Here is a 22070-nt window from a genome sequence, read left to right as displayed (position 1 = left end):
CAACACCAGGACTAGCCCGGGAGCCCAGCCGCGGATGCGCTGCCCACTGGGCCCCCGCAGAGCCCCCGACCGGCTGACGACGGGCCGTCACGGCATCACAGGCGAGGTGCACACGCGCCCGACAAAACACCGCCTCTCCACCGCGCACGGGTGGCGGCGTCTCTAAGGCGAGGGTCCGTGAGCAGCCAGCACGGACAGGAGTCCAGGCCGAGCTCGGCCCTGATGTGAAACCAAGTCACGGGCTGCTTCCAAATCAGGAAATCCCACAGGGGCGTCTGCCAACCTCCCCCGGGTTTCTGTCCGCAGAGGAGGCTTGGACACTTTATTTGCTGTTCGCCGGCCTGCTCGCAGGAGAGGAGACGCCAGAAGCGAACCGGGTCCTCGCTCAGCACAAGGGCCGGCAGGGCGCGCACAGCCCGCGGGGCCAGACGCGGACTCCACCCCGGGGCCCGTCCGACACCACGTCCATCGCGGTGCGAGGCCTGGGCCCCCGCTTCACCTCGTGCGTGGGGGATACCAAGATTAAAACGATCCTTCGGGCTCCCGGTTTTTCCAGAAGGGTTCAGGTCGTGCCCTCTGTGCTGCGACATTCAGAGACACGTGCTGCCCTTCGCCCGAGCGTCCTTCAGAGTCAGAGGGGGCGGGCGTCCTGCGCCAGTGACCCTCCCCTCCAGGAGTGCGGGCGGCACAGCAGGTGTCCCTCTCCCGCTCCCTGACAGAACGGGGCCCGTCAGGAGCGGGGATGCGCCTATGCCAGCCTGCTTCTGACAGGAGCGATGCTGGACCGCGGCTCTCCGGAGGGAGCCCCTGGCCGGAAAGGACCCCGCTCTCCCTCCAGCTTGCGCCTCCACCCTACTGTCCCTGCTCCCGCGCCCCGGATCTGCCCGCCAGGCCTCCAGCGCCCCCGACACACTGCCCTCTGAGACTGTGTCCCCATGGCGTCCCATCCGGATCCACCAGAACAGCCACACGCCCCCCCCCCCCCCCCCCCCCCCCGAAGCCACGCTGCTCTTCTCCGGAAGCTGAGTCGGGAGCCCCAGGGTCGGGCCCGACCTGCTGGGCCAACGCGCTCGCCCTGCCGCCGGGCCCCACGGCCGCGATCACTTCAGCACATCTGGGGCTACGGTGCGGCGGCCGGGACGCAGGCTCCGTGGGCCTCCACTGCGAGTGGGTTCATTACCGCACTAAATATACAGAGGAAGATGCCTTTGTGGAAACTACGGGAGGGATTTTGTAAACAGTCGCTGGGCACTGCCTCATTAAAAAAATTAATTCCCCGAAACTACATAGCACTGAACAGACTGCTTCCCGGAATGCAACTGAAGGGTGGGTCTAACCTCGAAGCTACACATGAACTCTGGAAGGAACACTTAGGAAAATCTGCTACCGTTCTTATTAAAACCATTTTTTAATTAAGAATTTCAAGTCAATAGTATAGGCCGACAAAACATATGTACACATTTTTTTAATTTTTTTTTCAACGTTTTTATTTATTTTTGGGACAGAGAGAGACAGAGCATGAACGGGGGAGGGGCAGAGAGAGAGAGGGAGACACAGAATCGGAAACAGGCTCCAGGCTCCGAGCCATCAGCCCAGAGCCTGAGGCGGGGCTTGAACTCACAGACCGCGAGATCGTGAGCTGGCTGAAGTCGGACGCTTAACTGACTGCGCCACCCAGGCGCCCCAGACATATGTACGCATTTAAAGAAAAGAGTTGACTGTGTCTCATTGGCTTCCCGCTGGAACAGCCCTAACTCGAGCTGCCTTCGGTGACTTCGGGCCGGTGGTGGTGGCAGGCCAGACGACCACATCTTGCACGGAGTTTTAGGCTCTTTGGGGCTTCTGGGGAGGAGTTTCTAATGGGTGCAGCCCAGCAGAGTCCAGGTGGGGGTCCCCGACACAACGGGGCACCAGAATGAGGCCAGGCAGGCACTGGGAGGGCTGAGGGTGAGGGCCACTCACGTCGTGGACACGTTCCCGCAAAGTGCCCTTTCCCTTGTGAAACCCAGACGGTACGAGATGCTCCCTCTCGATGGGGGTGACTGCTGCGAATCCCTGCCTCCGTTTTCGGGCTCCTGATTTTCCCAAAGCAAAGCCTCAGGTCCCCAGCTTTTATTTCCACCCAGGTATAAAACCTAGAATTACTTGGGTACGTTCTTCCATTCGTCGGGTCCTGACCAGCCAGCCAGGGGCTGCTGCCTACACAGCCTTCCCAGTGCAAGCCCAAATGTGTGACAGTAATCGTGGCTTTCTTTCCACCCCCACCCTGCCAACCCCCCACGTCCTGCAGATCTGCCCGCCCCAGTGTGAGCACGGACTGTGCCTTCCTACGAGAAAGCAGCTGCCGGCTGGCCCCTTTGTTCTGACACGTGTACCGCTACCGACAAGCAACCCAGAAATGGGCAACTGGGAGACAGGACCCAGAAGGACCCGAAGCCAAGTCAGGAGCCGGCAGGCTTTGGGGAAAAATGGGACTCGGACAAACACAGTGGCTTCTGGCGAGGAAGACACGAGTTTCCTTTGTCTCTGAAACGGAAGCACGACGTGACCGGGGGCGCTTGTGGCACACCTGCGTCCCCTCACCTGCTGCTCCGGCCACACACGTGTGCAGGAGCAGGGCTGGCGGAGGCAGCGGCTGCAGAGAGGACGCGAGGAGTATCTCCGACCCCCTTTAAGAAGCTCAGTGTTCGCAACCTTCTGCTTATAAGAGCCGGTAGAACAGGCAAGTCCTGGAGAGAAAAAGCAGCACTTTTTCCGTAACACAAAACTCTCCGGTCCGCGCACACGCCCGTAAGAAAAACTGCAGACAAAGCCACGTTCCTGCAACACTTAGGCCCTGGTCCCCAAAGCAGCAAATATTCCGACACGGGGTATTTAAAACACAGGGTTTTATTTCAACTCCGGGGTTTTCGGGGGCGGTAAGCATCTTTTGTGAAACGAAATGATGGGGTGCTCTGAAGTCAGGAGACCCTACAGGGGCGTCTGCCAACCTCCCCCGGGTTTCTGTCCGGAGAGGAGGCTGGGACACTGTTTATTTGCTGTTCTCCGGCCTGTTCACAGGAGAGGAGACGCCAGAAGCGAACCGGGTGGGTCCTCGCTCAGCACAACGCCCCGGGGCGCGGGCCGGCAGGGCACGCACAGCCCGCGGGGCCAGACGCGGACTCCGGCCGGTGCTGTCACACGAGCTGGGAAGGGCACGTCGCGTGTGGAGAGCCGGCTCCCACCCAAGCCTGACCGCACAGCGGACCCCGCCACCAGCTGGGGATGCGGCGGCGCGACGCGGAGGCCGACGTGGTGAGCGGGCTCGTTACGGCCGAGCCACCAGGGACGGCCAAGATAATTAAAGATGTTTTTCTTTTCCTTCCTCCTCTCCTTGCTGGTCTGTGAGGCACTTCGTCCAGAAAACGCTCCACAACTGGCCCCGTACCCTTCAGAGCGGCGACGAAGGCGGCGTCTCTCAGGGAACCGCGAAGCTTCAACACTGAGGTCTCACTCCAAGTCACATGCCGCTGGGAAACTTTATTTTCAGTTGTTAACCCCCTCCCACCCCCATAAAGGGGAAGGTGGGACGGGGAAAGGAAGGAAAGAGAAGAGGTGAGGGAGCAGGGGAGCAGGGAGGAGGGAGGGGAGGGAGAGAGGTAGCTGGCGGGAGGGAGGAGGCGGGGAGAGGCGAGGGGAAGAGAGAGGCAGGGAGGGGAAGAGAGGGGAAGGAGGGGGAAGGGCGGGAGAGCAGCTCTCCGGCCTCCAGGCCCAAAGAGCACTGCCCAGGCTCCAGTCCCGGGACGGCAGGCCGTGTGCCCGCCGAGCACCCGAGGGGTGGGCAGGGCTGGACGGCTGGGAGGGGTGCCGGGAGCTGGGCGTTAACTTGCATGTGGCCTCAGTCCCCCACGTCTCAAAGGTGGCAGGTGGCCGGGGTGCAGCTCTGAGGGGGGAGCCCTGGGTTCAACGGGATCCACGACTTGCACCTGCCCCACGGCGGCCCCGACGCGCGGAACTCTACAACAAGCGTGCAAGAAGTTGTCCACGTCTCAGTGGAGAAGTGGGATTTTCCCTTTCCGTGTTCGTTTCTGAAGACAACACAGAGTTCGTTGCTTTGCTTTCGGAGGAATTGCAACGATGGTCCTCCTGTGTGTCTCCTGACATGTCTTTTAGAAGAAACGGGTGGTTCTAGAAGCAGGCGGTGATTTCCTCCCTGCCTGTTTCCTGTGCCCCCTGCAGCAGCCGGACGGCCGGTCAGACAGCTCAGTGCCTCAGGGGCCCTCTCTGTCCTCGCCTCTGACTGAGTAAACCAAATGCATCAAAGCTCACGGTCGGTGAAGTGCAGGCAGACACGTGTGTGCACGTACATGTATGTGACGTGTGCGTGTGCAGACGTGTGACGGAGGCAAATGCCACAGAAACAGTTTTATTTTTATTTCTCGAAGTGTGAAGACAGGTACAAAATCTGCATGACACTGAACACGGCTGCAATGAACGGGAATTCTTCTAGAAACATCTAGTAACATCCGGTCTTTAATAGCAGATTTATTTCCCCGGTGATAATTCTGGATCATTCCCAAAGCTACAAGATTCCCGCCTCCCAAACACTAGAGGCTCCCGGTCCCCCACAGCTACACTACAGGCGGCCTGGTTCCGGCTGACCCACCCCTCCCCCCGAGTAAGCTGCAGGGACCCCATGAGTGAGGCAGACCGGAAGTGTCCTCGTCATCGCGATGCAGGCCACGGAGGAGGGTCCGTCACTTCAGCCAGATCCACTTGTCACCCACGTCCGCATTGTACCCGGGGCAGTACTTGCGTCCCGGCAGCTGTGGGAGGGAAAGCCACGGTCACATGCTTTACAAGGAACACGGAGCCCCCGGCTCACCCGCCCGAGAGCTTGTTCGAGTCCGAGCTTCCTCAGCAGGACCAGGGGGCCCGCCCCATGACGGGTGCTGCTCCAAGGGGAGTCACACAGGCCCCGGGTGAGAGCTCGGCCAGCTGGCATGCTCCGGCAACCAGCAGACCTGGGGGCAACCTCCGGCCTGGCTTTGACGGCCTTGATTTAAAAACACGGTGACACTGCAAAACCTGCCAATGAAATCACACCTCCGGAGGGCACAGTCTGGACCAGCACACTCTCGTGAGTCCTCGGGTGAGGCTAACACGGGGCCCTCCGCCCTCCGCCACCTATGTGGGCAGGTTATGGAAGCAGGTGAACTGTCAGGCCCGACCTCAGTGGGAACCTCCAGGAGCAGGGGTGGGGGAGCGGCTGGACCCAGGAGGGCTGTTTCTCAGGGGAGCAACGGGGCCGGGAGGAGGGAGGTCTCCTGCCGGCCCGCCCGCCATGTACCCGAGGGAAGTCAGGGGCACAGATGGGGGATGCAGGGCAGAGAGACCGTGCCACGCAGACGCGAGCCCAGCCCCGCGGGCAAAGGAGTCTGCATCGAGACCAGGGCTCGCTGGCCCCGAGTGGCTGCAAAGGGCAGCACCAGCGTGTGGCTCACCCAGACCCGAGGGACGCGCTGCGCAGGCAGGGAACCACTCAGATACAGCATGGTTTTCAAGTTACGTAAATGGGAACAAAATACTGAATTTTCTTTTTCATATTTTCACATCGATGTGGAAAGATCTGTACACGCTACATGCAAAACTCTTCCAAATTTTGCACATAAGTACTAAAGTATTAAAAAATAAATAAACCACGGGCACCTGGGTGGCTCAGTTGGTTAAGTGTCTGACTCTTGGTTTTGGCCCAGGTCATAATGTCACGGTTCGGGAGTTCGAGCCTGACACGCTATCGGCATGGGGCCTGCCTGGGATTCTCTCTTCCTCTCTCTCTGCCCCTCCTCTGATCACTCTCACGCTCAAAATAAACTTAAAAAAAAAAATAAATAAATAAATAAATAAATAAATCAGTCTTTCCTTTATCCTGATCAGCAAAAGGCATCCACCTGCAGCCACAGCGAGGGGAACCACAGAGGGGCATGTGGGCAGCGTGTCCGTGAAGGCCCTGAACGCCACTCCCAAGGCCAGACAGCCCTGACGACCAGCTCTGAGGCCCCCGGCCCATGTTCTCTCCTGGCTACTGGAACCTCAGGTTTGCGGGGGGGGGGGGATTCTGTAGCGGGCAGCGGAGGTCCGGCCACCGGGGCACCGGCAGGAGGGGTGAGCAGGGAGCTGGCACACAGGTAGAGGAGACAAGCGTGGGCCATCTCTACTTTCAGGCCCGGGGGACCCTGCTAATGGGGCCCTACCCAGGTGCCACGAGCACTCCGGGAACACAAGAGAAAAACAAAGGACAAGACCCAGCTCTCCAGGAGTTGAGAGTCTCGGGGGCAGACTGGCAAGGGAGCACGCGTGACACGCCCACAGCCCATGGCGGCGCTGCGGGCCAGCCCAGCACGGAGAACGGGGGACACCCCGGGGAGAGGCGGGCGCCCGCGGCCGCTGTGCGAGCTACAGGACTCGGAAGCGGCAGGAAGAGGTGAGCTCTTCTGCTCTCTGATTCTGACAAGCACTTGGGTGTAAGGTGGTCGCCGGGCTGGAACAGGTGCAGGGAGTGCCACGGGCGAGGGCCGCAGGGACCGATGCCGTTCTGGTCTCCTTGGGCCCGAAGGGCTCAAGGTCCTGGGTAAATAGAGGGGAGCAGGGGGAGGACAGGCGATGTCCCCGGGGAAGGGGGGCCCCAGCCGGGCTGTGGACACCGCACGGGAGCAGCGCCGGGGCACCTCGTGGAGATGGTGCGGGGCCCTGGAAGGCTGGGTCCGAGGCTCCAGAGACAGGGCCGTGCGGAGATCCGAGGGCAGGCCCCCGCCACCCAGCAGGCGGCCCACTGAGAGCAAGAACAAGGAGGGAGGGCAGGCCGGGCGCCATCCAGAAACACCCAGCAAACGGCCGTCCGGGCACCAAGCCGCAGCAGGAAAGGAGAGCACACCTGCCGGAAGACGGCCTCTCTCTCTCTGAGCACCCGCCGCAGCGCCCCGGGCGAACAACACAGCGCCGGCGTCTCCGCGCAAGGGCACCGAGGCGCTGACCCGCCCGACCCCGCGGCAAACCCGCGCGGCTGAGCCCCCGGGTATCTGAGGTCAAGGTGTCCCTTCGTGCTGGCGTCTGCCACACGGGCCCTCGTGGCAGCACCTGCCGAGGACAGGCTGGGCGGGCGACAGCTGGCTCTGTCCTCCTCCTCGCAAATCCAGTTTCCCACCGCGGAGCAAACAAAAACTAGCAGAACGTCAAACCTGCTGAGTCCGGCCAGTATCTGCCAACTGCCTCGTGAAGCCTGCTCCCCAGACATCCCAGGGCGCAGTTTCACTGGCCTTTGATTCCAGATCCTCAGGGTCCCTTTCCAGTGCATGTAAGCCAACAGGGACCCCAGGGAGGGTTTCCATTCGGAACATTTCACACCGCGGGAGCACAAGATAAGCTGCTTACACGTTACTTCATAGCTGCGTCTGCTCATTTAAATAGACCTGCAAACCAGCAGAACCCAGTTCACATTCGTCATGTGAGAAAACACAGCCCCGCAGCGGCACCGCTCAGGAACCGGCACCGGCGCGACACCTCCCCGGGCCCGGCCACCCCTTAGCGCACACAGGCTTGTAGGTGCGCATCCCCGGACGAGGGCCGCCCCCTCGGTGACGGGGCCGCTAGCCGGACTACTCTGTAGACAGGAGCTGCCCAGCGCCTCCCGAGTATAAGCCTCCAGCCTGTACAGGACAAATGACCACCTATCTTCCTCAAGCCGCTGATGTTCCGGTTTGTTTTCTGGTTCTCCCAGCTGAACTTACTTCTGGTCTTAGTTTGTTCTTCATGCACGGGAAAATATCTTAGAAGAAACTTTGACTAGCGGAAGGCCCCCTCTTCACTCTGAAAACATCCCATGAAGCATTACCTGTGAAGTGGGGGGGGGGGGCCACCTGCTGACCGGGCCTGAGGACCGCTGCGTGTGCACGGGGCGAGGGAGGAAGGAAGACGACCTAGGAACTCAAGCCTTCAGCGCTCCCTCTCCGAAATTCCACGTGGGACATGTGAGCTGAGGATAATCTTGCACACACCTGTCCTCTGAAGTCACGGCGCTGTGCCGGTTTAATACTCTCAGGAATTTGTTTCCCCACCTTTTCCATTTACCATTAAGAATCAAAAAGTTTAGGGGCGCCTGAGGGTGGGGCTCAGTCGGTTAAGCATCCGATTTGATCTCGGCTCAGGCCATGATCTCCAGGTTCCTGAGATCAAGCCCCACATCAGGCCCTGCGCTGACAGCGCAGAACCTGCTTAGAATCCTCTGTCCCTGCCCCTCTCCTGCTCACGTGTGCACGCGTGCTCTCTCTCTCTCAAAATAAATAAACGTTAAAAAAAAAAATCAAAAAGTGAATTTCCTTAAGAAAACACTGCAGCAAACCACAAACACAAACTCTTCCAGAAAAGTGGCCAAGCTGCCTGGTGCCCGATATTGTGGTGAGCCGGCCCACCTCTGGGGCTCTCCGTGATGAGTGGGCTCAGTGCCCCCGTAAACCTGGCGATCAAGGCCGGGCACTGGGAAGAGCCAGGAACAAGCAGGAGGCTCGGGTGAGTGGCACAGAGCGGGCACTGATGTCCTGGAGGAGGCAGAAGGGTGGCCTTCCACCCAAGCTCCCCCTGGGCAGCCCTCCTCGGGGTGTTGGGGGGGCGCACAGCCTCGCAGTCCAGAGACCGAGGACGTGGGCATCCAAGGCTGTCTGCAGCTCAGTGGTTTCCTCCCCAGGCCCAGGTCTTGTTCCCACTGGCATCATCTTGATTAGCACGGAAGAGATGGGAAAAGACACGAATACCAAAGTATGTATTTGCAAAATCATTCCCAATTTCCCCAAATGATTTAATTGTGCAAAATCTGCGTGTCAGACGGTCATGTGTAATTTAAACTAACGGTGAGAACTGTGAGATCCCTGACCCTCCTGGCAAACAGCACACGACAGCTTACTGGACAGCCTCCCCTCCCCCCCCCCCACATGCACGCTCGCACACACACGTATGCACACACAAGGCACGTACACACATGCACACGTACGCGCAAATGCATGCATATACGCGTACAGGCACACGCACGTGCATACAGGCACAAAAGTACGCACACACGCATGCACTGCTAGCACACGACCCCTGGAAGGGGACGTTCAAAAGAAACTTCTCACAGGCTGCCTCTTAGGGGCCCAGGGGCCGGGGGCCAAGGAAGGAGAGCTGAGCTAACTGCACACTCCACACCTTCTGAAGCTCATAGCACGCACAGTCCTTTCTCTTCTCTCTCTAAAAGAAAGGCTAAGTAGCCCAGGGACAAACAGCTAGAGTGTGCACGGGACTAGGATCCGAACCCATGTCTTCTGGCTCGGACTCCATTCCACTCACTAGGCCGCCGGCCACAAATGCCTCCCGTGTGCAGCCCGTGGGCCAACCTGCTCCTGAGACTTTCCTGGAGAGAAACCATCTTCGACGCGTGCCTCCAGGTTTCCGTGTTTCAGGTACACTTGTAGAAGGGGGGCTGCTCACTCGAGGGCAAGTAAACGGTGAGCAGACGGATGCTGACACAGCACTCAGAAGGCGCGGAAGCCGCCGGCCCAGATTGTGACGCCAAGGCTTGCCCCGCGGGGGCGGTTCTGGGCTTCCACGTGTCCTTGTGCACTTAACACAGGCTGCTGGCCCAGTGCCGGGGACGGCCTAGTGCCGGGACCCGAAGACCACCTCCAGCCTGACGACTGTGCTCGGGGAAAACACGGTTTGGCTGGAAGTCGGTCATGCCGCTTGTCTGCAGACTGACTGTGGCGCCTCTCTGCCCAGAGAGGGGCCGGGTGAGGGGCCGTATGTGCCCAGGAGAGGGGGGCAGTGGGGATATGTGCCCAAGGGAGGGGCCGGGGGAGGGGCCCGGTGAGCGGCCATATGTGCTCTGCCACTGAGGACGGACCACGTGAGAGCCACCGAACCAATCCACACCAGGACAGACAGGTCAGGGTGGCTGGCATCTGTGGGCAGAGAGCTAGAAGGGAGGCCCCAGGCAAGGAAAGAGGCTCACCGCAGTGACCCACTGGGTCTGCGGCTGGGCACGTCCGTGCACGCGTGAGATGACGCTCCCGGAGGCAGGCAGAGGGCCATCCGAGGGAAAGAGCATTTCTGGGGGCTGCAAGGTGCTCCCCTCAGGCCGTGAGTGACTGAGCTCCAGGCAGCCAAGGCCTGCCACGCCCACGTATCGGGCTAATCCTTCCCTAGAAGTCAGGCTACCTGAGACTCACCAAAAAGCTAAGCTTGTTAAACTGATTTGCAGTTACCTCCGGCTGGCAGAGTAAACGTTCTGACACTCTTCAGAGGAATAAAACAAAATCTAGTACTCAAAAACGTAGAACTAACAACACAGAGCAACCACTGAAAAGTCTCTAGACACGTGAAGGGAAAATGTAACTCGGGGCGCCTGGTGGCTCAGTCGGTTGAGTGTCTGAATCTTGGTTGCGGCTCAGGTTGTGATCTCCTGGTTTGTGAGTTCAAGCCCCATATCAGGCTCTGTGCTGGCAAGGTGGAGTCTGCTTGGAATTCTCTCTTTCCTTCTCTCTGCCCCTTCCCCGCTTGCTCTCTCTCAAATATAAACAGGGAGGGAGGGAGGGAGGGAGGGAGGGAGGGAGGGAAGAAAACATAACCTGTAACCAGGGGAAAACAAATTAGGGGCGAAAACAAATCAGGCTCAGACAAATCGTCAGACAATGACGATGACGGATTAGGAAACAAGACCGTTAAAACAGCTATTATAAAAATATTCAACCTCCTCAAGGAATTAAATGAAAAATGAAAATAATGAGAAAACTAGAAAACATAAAAAGAAACAAATAAAAATCCTAGGGTTAAAAGAAAATAGGATTTCTGAAATAAGATTCCACCCGACGGGGGCGGTGGTCACAGCAGCGTGCGACTCAGATGTCCCCACCGCCCCCCGCGCCGACCCTGTGGTCCACCACCCCATTCGCACCGAGGCCACGCCCTGGTAAGGCGCTCGGCCCTCAGCTCAGAGCCACAGAGGGTCCAGGCCAGCCTGTCTGTGGGGGCCGTGGGACTCTCCCTCGTCCACCTGGCCAGGTCCATCCTGCACGGCTGCTACACCACGCTCCTCCCGTCCCTCTCCGGTCACGGACGGCATGCAGCGGAGGACTAAAGGCTCCCCCTGCACCTCGCATCTCTGCCCTTTACTCCTCACGGGTGTCTCCCAACAGTCTGGACAATTTAATCCCATCTTGGCTTCTGTTCCTCGGAGGACCCAAACAAACACCAGGGAACTGCCAGCGTGTCTCACACACACGAGGAAACGGGGAACTGAAAGTAAGGCACAGAGACAAAAAGGCCCCAAACAGAATCTCGGTGACCTCTGGGTCACCGTCAAGTCGGACAACGTCTGTGCACGGAGCCCCCAGAAGGGGTGAGAGACAACACCCGGGGCAACAGGACCCAAGTGTGCTCACAGATGCTACGGAGACCGAGCGAGCGCCGCGCACAGGCGGGACACGACGGCTCGCGGAGGCGCGTCGCGACGAAGTGGCTGGGAAGCGGTGACAAAGACAGAGAGCAAGAGACACGAGGGCCGCGGGCAAGCGGGACCTCACACTCGTCCACGGAAGCCGTGTGGCCAGGATCCACGGGGCCTCAGCGGGTCGGGGGGGACGCGCGCCAACCCGGGATTCTTCTCCGGGCGCCCGTGTCTGTGAAGGTGCAGCTGAAGCTGGTTCTTCTCTTTCTTCAAGCAAGAGCTCACAGGACGTGCTGCCCGCAGACCCGTGCCGTAAGCACCAGCGACGGAGGGGGCTCAGGCCACACGAGAGAGCCGCCAGACGGAAGCCTGGGACCACAGAGCGCGAGAGCACAGAGAAGGGAGCGACGGGGCGGGGGGCGGGTCACGAAGAACCTCTCACTTCTCTCACAGAGAACTGACCGTTTGAAGCTGAGATAACAACAACAGGTCACGAGGCTACCGACACGGGTAACGTGAAATGCAGGGGAGCAACCCGGCAGAGGCGGGAGGAGCTGGGCGGGAGGCGCCCCCGTGAGGCGCCTGCGTTCCGTGTGGCCTGGCAGGACAGGACGGGCCGCTCACGTGGCGAGGGACAGGCATGTGCTGGAGCGGCCCGGAGCGGTCATTAACGGTGAGACGGGTGTAGCGTTTGAGTCAACAGCGGAAATAAAACACAAGTACAGACCATTATCGACCAAGCCAAAAGCAGCAGGAAAAGAGAAAACGATGCAGATCCGACCCTCACTTGCTACGGCGTCGACGCGTGGCGCGGGAGAGCAGGTTCCCAGCAGGAAGAGACCTCGCCTCTCCCCAGTGGCTCACTGCGCGGCCCTCTCTGGGCCAGGCTCTGGCTCCTGCAGCCCTGCTTCCCCCCCCGCCCCCGCTTCCCCCTTCCCCCTTCCCCCAGGCCTGCTCCATCACCACCTCCCGGGAAGGAAGTGCCCTGGCACCCATCTGTGACAGAGACTAGAACACTGGTGCTCGGGGAACAGAGCCGGCCCCACCTCCCGCACAGGCACCTCCCCGAGGGAGCAGCTGACAACTGGCTGTCCGGGCCTCTGCCTCTTCTTCGCTCCTGCTCTTCTGGGGTGCCTCCCCGGGCCGCTCTTCCTCCCCGGCTCCTGCCCCTCTCCCCACGAGCCCTCCCTGTCCCCTGGGAGCCCCTGCACCCGTCCGCAGACTCTCCTCCTGGCACTCATCTCAAAGCGACGCCCAGGGCAGTCACCGGCCTACTTATCGACGCCAGCGATGGTCACCAAGTCCCGCCGCCGGCACCGCCTCACACGTCCCGACGCCACGAGGGGCAGGCGGGCGCCGTCCCTACTTGACAAGATGTTACGTGCGTGACCTGCCCGAGCCACTGGGCTGCAAGCGGCAGGCTAGAACCGCGGGTCTCAAGTCAGGATCATCTTCCGGGACACCGGGAGTGGGTTAGCAGACAGGAAGTCCTCCCCGCTGCTAACTCTGGAAAATGATACGGTAGCTTCGTCTCTCTCGACCACATGCTGCCTTTCCTGAGTTTTACCAAATTCCATTCACTCCCTCCGATTTTCTGTTTATCTGCCAGTCCCGGTGTATCATGCTGTGCCGCTCAAGTTTCTAGAATAGAGACGCCTGGGCATGTGTTGGGGCACGGTCCCCGCTCCACGCTGGCCTGGGAGGGTGGACGCCCAGGCTTTCCCACCTTCTCTTGTGTTTCCTGCAGAGTCCGGTCGGGAACCCTGGCTCTCAGCGGCCACCGCAGGGCGCTCACAGGGGCTCACAGTCTCTTAGCGGCTCTCCAGAGAACTAGAACACAGGCAGGAACCCTGGCCTCAAATCCTTTGACGTATTACCGTCGAGAGGTGAATTTTGTTAAAAGGATCAAATGAAGCCCCCCTTGTATTGGACCCGCCTCACCCCACGAGAGCCGGGACGTGAGTTATACCGGCTACGACGGACTCTGCTCTTTCCGGATGCGCTGCCGGCTCGGTAAGTCTGGAGTGACCCCGGGATTCCAACTTCCGATGTCTATTTCCCATTATTACGCAGAAATGCTAATGGACTCTAAGAATTTTTCATTAATTTCAAAGAGCGTGGTAGAAATTATTTAGTAGAGGCACTTCTCTGATACACAATCTCCCTGATTTTCCATGACTGCTAAGCATAAATCAAGGATGAAACCCTGAAATCAACTCCCCCCTCAAAATCTCATTTTATCAAAGACAATTTTCAAAAGCCATCTTTTAAAGAACAAGTGCCTTCTATCTTTAGCACAAACACCACAGCCTGTTACAAACACATCCACACTCAGCGGCCAAACCCGCTGCCAGAGGCACCACAGACTCGTGTGTTCGCAAGGACTCACGTGAGCAGTGAGTGGAAAAGGCCCCAACTCAAGCACTCGCTTAAATACCTGAAAACAGTATTCTTTCTAGAAACCCAAAAACAAAAGTATCGACTGAGCGCACCGCCAAGTCCGGGCACCCGGGCTTTGTCAGGCTGCGTGCTAAGGCGTCTCCCCGTGACCTGCCACCAGCACAGCCTCAGATAACACGTGACAATCCGCAGTTTCACTCAGGGGAAAGCACCTGGTGAAAAGCCCGCGTCGTGCGCTAGCGGTCTTCCCCGGGGGACACGTGTTATCCTCACACGCGGGACTCGAAGTCATGGGGCACACGGACCGATGCGGAGTCTCGGGGACGCGCTCTCCAGGCAGCGTGTGCAGGGGCACTCGCAGCGCACGTCTCGGCGCGTCTTCCAGCCCCGACGGGCGAAGGGCAGGCTGAAGAGCACTCTACGCGCTCAACTAAACAACGTCCACGCTGAGAATCTGCGCTTGGACACAAACACACGTAGCAGAGTAAGTTCTAACTGAGGCTTACGTGCCGAGAGGAAGCGCAGAACAATTAAACGTCTGCACCCCTCCTCCCGAGCATGTTCACGTGACGGATGCTACGGCTCCTGGTCACTGCACGTCTGTCTTTATCAAAGGGAATCTCACAGGAGCGAGAGCACGCGGTGTCAGCAGGCTGGAGTGACTGACCGTCTCTGTTCTGAAACATGGTCACTTGGTGCTGCGGTGAAGACAACTTGAGAGAGTGGAGAAACAGAAACAGCAGGAGAGGAAGCAGAAGACCGTTGTCCTAGCAACTGTCTTGGAACAATCGGATTGGTGGAGGGAGCGCCGTATCTTAATAGCATCTGGCCTCCCTAAATTGAAAAGACACTGAATCGGTAAAGTGGAAACCAATTCACAGCTTGTCTGCCCTAAGGAAGGGCTGCACGGAAATAAAAAGTGACCCAATACGGTGTCTGAAAAATGACTTTCAAAAGTTAGCAGGCTGCTTCGCACACATCAGCACCACCCCGAGAGGGCCCCGGCCGTTCCAAGTACCGAAGGGGACCGGGTGAACAGAAAGAGCACGGATGGATATTCTCAGACTCCAGGCACGCGTGCCCCTCTGCAAACATCACTTCGGGAGAAACTGGAGACAAGCAGTCACCCGGAGTGTGGCAGGCACCTCAAAGGACCCGGACCCCAGCCAGCGAGAGAGCTGAGCAAACGCCGAGGTCACAGGATCAACAAAACCAGACGAAAACTAAAAAATCCTATTCCTGTGAAATTTCAGGTCTGTCTTCACTAGTCTGCACCCCCAGGTCACGACACAGCTAAGCTGGAAATGCTCACGCACACGCGCCTGCACGCCAGCCACCCCGGCGGCCCCCGTGTGGCTGCTGTGCCCGAAGGGCTGGCTGACGGGACGCAGCCCCAGTGCGTCCTCCGGGAACCTCCGCCCCCAACAGCAGATAACCTCTGTGCCAGGCGGTTCGTTTACAAATGGGAATAACGACAACGCTGCCTTCCTGGGGCAGCAGCACGGGGCCTCGCCCACAGCTCACAACTGGCCGCCCTCGTACTGCAGCCTCCCTGTCAGCCCTCTCAGCTCTCACCCCTGCCCCGGGACCCTCCTGCCTGCACCCCAGCCGTCCCCTCAGAGCCCCTCTCCTTCTCACTGCCGACCACCAGGAGGGCGCCAAGGCCCTCGGAGGATCCGGGCCCTGCTGCGTACCCGCTGTCTGCCAACAGAAGGCCCTCGCCAGCCAGGACGGCGTCTTCCGAGCCATCACCCCAGACTTCCACCCTTGACGCCCTTCCTTAGGAGGGTGCCGCTGGAGCTGATCTCTGAGCCCCGCCTTTCCCGAAAGGTGAGTCTAAAACTCACCTCAGAGGCTTTCTTGTAGACAGTGAGTAATCCCAAGTGAAGCCCGCGGTTCAGCATAAAGGACTGACGAAAGTCCTTTCTACCTCTTCTTGTCCTCACCTGAAGCTGGACTGAGCCTGTCGGGCCCCGCGCCCCCCGCAGGCAGGCCCTCTACTGGGCCAGCGGCCCATCGGCAGGGATCTCTGGCGCGAAAGAGCCTCACCCACCAGATCTCACGAAGTGGTGTCCACTCCCGCTCAGGGCGACCGCTCCTGCAGGCGCTGGGGCCCGCCTGCGCACTGTGCCCACGGCCCTGAGGGCGGCCACACCTGCTCGGTGAGCCGGCGACCCCTTCTGCACCCCTGCAGTCTCTGCCCACCTGCTGCGCCCACCCTCCCACACCTTCTCCCTCACTTCCTGCTGGCTCTTGCCCTTGTGTTACAAAAACACTGAGATCTCGGCCTTTCGAGATAAAACAAAATATGGGAAAGCCCACTGCCACCACTCTGCCCAAACTCTCGGTCGAGGGCCAGCAGCCCGCACCACCCCGACCTTCCCACAGCACCCACACAGGCGCCGTGCCCTCGGCTGCGGGGGCTGGGCCGGCTCCGGGGGCTCCTCCGCTTCACCAGCCCTCCTCCCCCGCCCCTCCTCCCGCGGCGGCTCCTGTTGGCCCAGGCCCCGGGCCCACACGCTGCGGGGAAGGGGCAGCTCCTCCGGGGGCCGTGGTACTTCCCCTGCCCCCCACCCTCCGAGGGGAACGGGTCATTAGTTCAAACAGCCATGCCGATGGTACTTGTCGCTGCAACTGCAGACTTCGATCAAACGTTAAGAAAACAGAAAGTGTGAGCCTGAAAAGGAGAACGGGGCTGAAATGCTTTGGCTGAGTGGTCAGAACACAGCGTGGGAGCAGGTACGGGAGCTCAGTGGGGGCGAACCCTGTGCCCCCACTGTGCCCCCAGTGGTCCTCGTGCTTCACAAAGCTGGGCGGACTTGCTTCCACGAGCGTCCCCTAGGATGGCCTGACCGACAGGCAGTCACACGAGAGCGCCACTCCAGCATGCAGAGGGGACAGGCGTCCTCGGTGTCCAGCTGGTCCTGGAAAGTTCTCTAGTGAGACACCTTTTCTGGGTTCACTCAGTTAACACAGGATCCATTAATAAGTGTGCCCGAGGCCCCACAATGAAGCCCGCTGTCAAAACAAGCAGCTGTGTGTGTCCTACAAACGCCCAGCTGGCATGTCACCGCCAATCCGCTTCAGAGCACGAGTCCTAGCGTCGTCTCTACCTGCACCCGGCACCACACCCACAACACAGCTCGAAGAAACGCAGTGAGACAAACACCACGCCCAGCGCCTGCCCGAGGCGCCTGCCCCCGCGGTCACAGCCCTCCCTTGACCACTCTCCTGCACTTGAACCCTTCAACAACAGCGTCCTTCCTTGTAAACCTGTAGCGGGGAAGGGGGGCCCTCGGGTAAGGGCACATGAGCCAGGCCCCACCACGTCTCACCCAGACTCCTCAAACACCCCCTTCCCTGCCCCCGCTCGAGGGCCAGCGCATCAAGCGGAGCGATCCTTCCCGCGCGTAATACAGACGCGATCACCCTCAAAACACCGTGCTGGCTTCCGGTCTCACCAACACATCAGGCCAGTCTTCACAGCACGGCCCCCAGCCCCCTCTGACCCCGCCCTGCTACCTTCCCACCTCACCTCCAGCTCCGCCCGCCGCCCCACCGGCTCCGCTTCACGGGCGGGGGCTCCGTGCCCAGCCTGCAGGTGCAGGGGTCACCTGCCCGTGCGGGCGCCCTCTCTCAGCGCAGCTCCCACCGGAGACAGCTTCATCTCTGCCCCGCGGCACTCAGACGCCCCGCTACATACGTGTTTATGGTCTGTCCCGCCTTCCCCCAGCCAGGATGCAGGCTCCTTGCGAGCAAGCTTTTGTTCTAGTCCCAGATGTGGCCCCGACGCTTACAACAGTGCCCGGAACAATAAATATTTGCCGAGCGGTGAGTGAGCGTAAAATGATGACGGTTTTGGGGGAGGGACGGCAGCCAGAGTCAGGGGTAAGCCGTCGTCATTGCTCACAGTATCTTCGTGCTCCCAAGATGCCCGAGGGCACCCTCTGCCTGGGATTCTCGGATGATGACAGAAGACGGCGTTCCTTCACCAGCCAGGTCTCCCTTCTATGCCCTGCGGGTCGGGCACTGAATGAGTCCTGTCCTGGGGGTTCACCAGGCAAACACCTGTTGAGCACAGAGAGACACGGAGCTTCCGACTCAGACGCCCCGGGGCACGGACACGGGAAGCACCGGCACCAAAGCCGGCATTCGGATCCCGTGGGAACCCGGCGGCTTTCCATTTCCAGCAAGGCAACAGCCCCAACGCCAGGAGAAAGCTCTTGATGTAAAACCCCTGGAAATGCTCTAAATGCACTGCTGAGCTCCGCAAGCAACAACAGGGGCTGAGAGCGAAGAGCAGACCGGAAGGCACGATGGCGGGCTGTGGCCTCCTTGCCCCGGGGACACTTGGAGAGCCGCCCAGAGACAACAGGCAGGGCCGCGGGGCCGTGTGGGAAGGGGATCCTTTATGGACACGCAGCACAGCTCCCGGGCAGCCACGGTCAGTCCTCACCCTGGCGTGGGAGCCCGGAGTCCCCGCACAGTCCCGGCTGCCCCGAGGAACGGGATGTTCGGGGCATACTCACACCAAAAGAGTAGCTGTTGCTTATCTGCATTCAAACTGAAGTGGGCATCTTGTATTTAGGAGGGACTCTCACCAAACGCCCACAGATATATGCCCACAGAGCATGAACTTCGCGTCCAAAGTCTCCAAACACAGAAGGGAATAAGCCACCAAGGGTCAGAATCAGAGGACACGAGAAATGACCAAGTCTGACGCTCTTCCAGACCTGACGTTACCACGTGCAGAATACAAGGAACTATATATTTGAGACGCTTCGAGAAAGAGAAGCCAATGAAACCATAAGCAAGAAATAACATCCTGTCAATGAGATTCAGAAAGCGCTGGCAGAAGGAAAAAGAGACTTAAACACAGACCCAGAACAGCACAGACAGGAAGAGAAGAAGGACCCTCAGAGGGAGAGGGGACCACAGCACTGAACTAAAAACAAAAGGTCGGCGCCCTGTTCCTGCTTCTAATAACCTCCTACCACAAGCCCCAGCAAGTTCAGGGTCTGGCGTGAAATACGCGCAGCATGTACTGGGGCTGCGACACGCAGAGCTCAGCCCTCCTCCGGCTCCTCACGTCTCTACAAGCACAGGGCACACACTTTGCAAGGTCCTCACGAAACCAGGATTGTGACCTTGGTAACTTCATCACCTTTACTACCTGAATCAGAATCATACAAACTTGTCATGCCGTCGAGGCACTTTGGCCGAAACACATTTTCAACACTGAAACTAGTTTTCCCTGGAAAATGAGAAACTGGCCGGCAGGGTGGTGGGCTTCTGAGGGTCCTCCCGTGCAACGGCCCCCACCCCAGCAACTCACGTGTCCCAGGACATACGTGGCCACAGGACGCCCCCGGCTCTGACACCAAGCAATTCCTCCTCTTGAAGGAAACAATTCTCATGCGTCCCCACTCTGCTGTCCTCCAGGCAGCAGACCACGCGGTGCCTCGGGTGTCCCGGGGAGGACCGGCCTCACCTGCTGCTCCCTCAGGCATTTCTAGAAAGCAGTTCTGCAGCCTGGCCAGGGACCCCTCCTGGAACCACAAATCTCTCCAGTCCTACAACAGCTGCGGGAGAAATCAGCAGCAGGGTCTTTGCCGCTCCTCCCCAGATGCCCCGCCATGTGCTGTCCAAGGGACACCTGGGAAGAACTGATGCCCATGTCTTCAACGTCCAGACGAAGTACTCTGCCAACGAGGACAAGTTACTGGTATTTACGTTCTATCTAAATTCAATCCATCGTTTGTTTTGTGTTTTGTTTTTTTAAGTAGGCTCACACCCAGTGTGGAAGCCCAGCACGGGGCTTGAACTCGTGACCCTGAGATCAAGACCTGAACTGAGATCAAGAGTCGGACTCTTAACCGACTGAGCCCCCCAGGTGCCCAAACTGATCACTGCTTTAATATCAAGCAACTGAATTTCCTTCAAAAACATCAGGATCCCTCTAAATGTTCACGCGATTCCTACTCAGTGGACAGATGTAAAGTGTGCGGTGTGCATGGAGACCGTAGAAAGGGAGCGTGTGCATCTGCGTGGCCTCAGCTAGGGGGTCAAGGCCGACACCAGCAGGGAGGAGGCAGGTTTACGATCCGTGAAGGGATGGAACCGGTGCTTCGCCTCTGCAGGCTCTCTCCCCCAGAACACAAACACCGGCTCACCCTGAGAAAAAAGGCAGACACACCTGACCCGTCCTCCTCGGAACCGTCACAAGGACTAACGGAGATCTGACCCACCGTCACGGCCAAATGGAGCTTTTGGAGACATGGCAACTTACTGTCACACGGTGTCCTGGATGGGATCCTGGAACAGGAACATGGCATTAGGGAAGAAGTGAGGAAATCGAGGAAGGTATGGAGATACGAGTGCTGGCTGATGCACCGTGACAACACGCCTCGCGAACGTGACGTTAGCACGGGAAACTGGGGGCGGGTGCGTGAGAACTCCCCCGCGCCTCCACGATGTTTCTGTAAATCTAAAACTGTTCTAAAAAATGGAGTTATTTTTTAAAATGCTTACAAACTTTAAAAATCAATTAAAACGTCCAGCATTTCTCAACATTTAATTAGTATCGTAAGTCTGGGGCTCCTGGGCAGCTCAGTCGGTTAAGCGTCTGACTTTGGCTCAGATCATGATCTCACGGTTTGTGGGTTCGAGCCCCGCGTCAGGCTCTGTGCTGACAGCTCAGAGCCTGGAACGTGCTTCAGATTCTGTGTCTCCCTCTCTCTCTGTTCCTCCCCTGCTCACGCTCTGTCTCTTTCTCTCTCTCTCAAAATAAACATTAAAAAACCCATTAAAACTATAAGTCCAATATAGTAGATTCTCTTAATACTCACAAATTAAATAACACGCAAAACACAATAACGATAAAAAACTGCCAGATACCGCCACCATGTCTCTGGTTAAAATGGCTGTCACATCCAGCTCCCGGTGGACCAGTGAGGACAACATGCCCCTCCTGAGCCACCAGAAGAGACAGGCAACATGAGGGAAACACCTGAGCGAAGGCACCAAGGTGGGGAGGCTCCAGGTCCCAGCGAAGAAAGGGGAAAAGGCGAGTTGCCTGGTCTCCACACGCCTCCCTCCCAGGGCTCGCCTGCTCTCAAAGGCGGTTGCTGGGAAGCTGAGGGCACCAGGGGAGGCGACGGTGGGCACAGTACGGTGGGTCAGGACCCACCACAGAGCAAGGGCCCCACTGAACGCACTCCCATCAGCAAGGGCAAAGGGGGAACACAGCAGACCCTCACAAGCCTAAGCGCAGCACCAACTGGCGGTTTCTCAATGGACTCGGGGACCCGGCCCTACTTTAGGTGCCAGGGGACAGCACCTACGTCCTCTCCAGAGTAAGGGAACACCACCAGAGCTTTGCGCTATCTTTGATGGCTGGAACGTAAAGAAAAAACAAGGCACACCAAAAATAAGACTGAACGACCAAAAATGAAAGGACGGAGAGAACCAGGCAGTGTAGACAGATCTAAAACAGGTGCAGGTAGTGCAGTTACCTGGTATGTTCAAGAAATCAGATAACAAAATGATTTCAGCAAATACCTTGAAATTAAAAAAATGGAAATTCTAGAGTCAAGAAGGACTACGATTAAAATTAAAAACACAAACAGGAAATGCAGGTTTAGAGGCAGGCTGGGAAGAGCTGAAAAGACTAGTAACTGGGGGGACGGACAAGAAGAACACACCCAGGCTCCTAGAGAAACCAGGGTGCGGAAAACAGAGAAGAGCGCGAGGGCACGGAACGTGCGGAAAAGGCCCACGGGGCTAACTGGGGCCCCAGAAGGGGGCAGACAGGGAGTGGGGCACAGGCCACACCGAAGACGCACCAGCAGACCTTTTCCAGACAACGTCAGGAACCTCGAGCCAAGCAGAGACCAGAGTGGAGATGTGCGTGGCGGGGGCACCGGCGGGGGCTGGGGACGTCAGTGGTGACGGCGGCAGACAGGCATGGCAGGACACCGGCCACACACAATGGTCAGCTCGGGAAGCACAGAGACCGAAGCCGCGAGAGCCCAGCTCCTTGCTCCGTGAGGACCTACGAGTGGGGGCGAGGAGGACGGACCCCGCAGGGCTGCTAGGGGCCCAGAGTCGCCGGCACCCGGGACGGGAGGAGAGTGAAGCACAGGCATGCGGGCGAACACGGGGGTCCCGGGAGCCCCCCCAGCCTGTGTCCCCTGTGGCACAGCCAAATAAGTGAGTG

The 22070-nt window shown here is 58.8% G+C and overlaps 1 protein-coding gene across 5 annotated transcripts in view; it reads right to left on the bottom strand.

Annotated features, from left to right (window-relative positions):
* Nucleotides 1–4389: 4389 nt before the first annotated feature.
* Nucleotides 4390–22070, bottom strand: part of NDUFA10 (NADH:ubiquinone oxidoreductase subunit A10) — a 51847-nt gene continuing 34166 nt past the window's right edge. For 2 of the 5 annotated variants that reach the window (XM_040450472.1, XM_040450470.1), the window contains one exon: nt 4390–4805. In XM_040450472.1, the coding sequence (XP_040306406.1) occupies nt 4742–4805 (64 nt within the window). In that variant the 3' untranslated portion in view covers nt 4390–4741. Of the gene's footprint in view, nt 4806–10981; nt 11099–13495; nt 13505–14064; nt 14307–22070 lie in introns of those variants that run through there. The other 3 variants (XR_005783168.1, XM_040450469.1, XM_040450471.1) reach the window with 3 other exon arrangements.

Source organism: Herpailurus yagouaroundi, unplaced genomic scaffold (genome assembly GCF_014898765.1).
Source record: "Herpailurus yagouaroundi ecotype Mexico unplaced genomic scaffold, PumYag 202, whole genome shotgun sequence".
Taxonomy (NCBI): Eukaryota; Metazoa; Chordata; class Mammalia; order Carnivora; family Felidae; genus Herpailurus; species Herpailurus yagouaroundi.
Note: the sequence above shows the minus strand (reverse complement) of the source record. Positions and strands in the feature narration are given on the sequence as shown.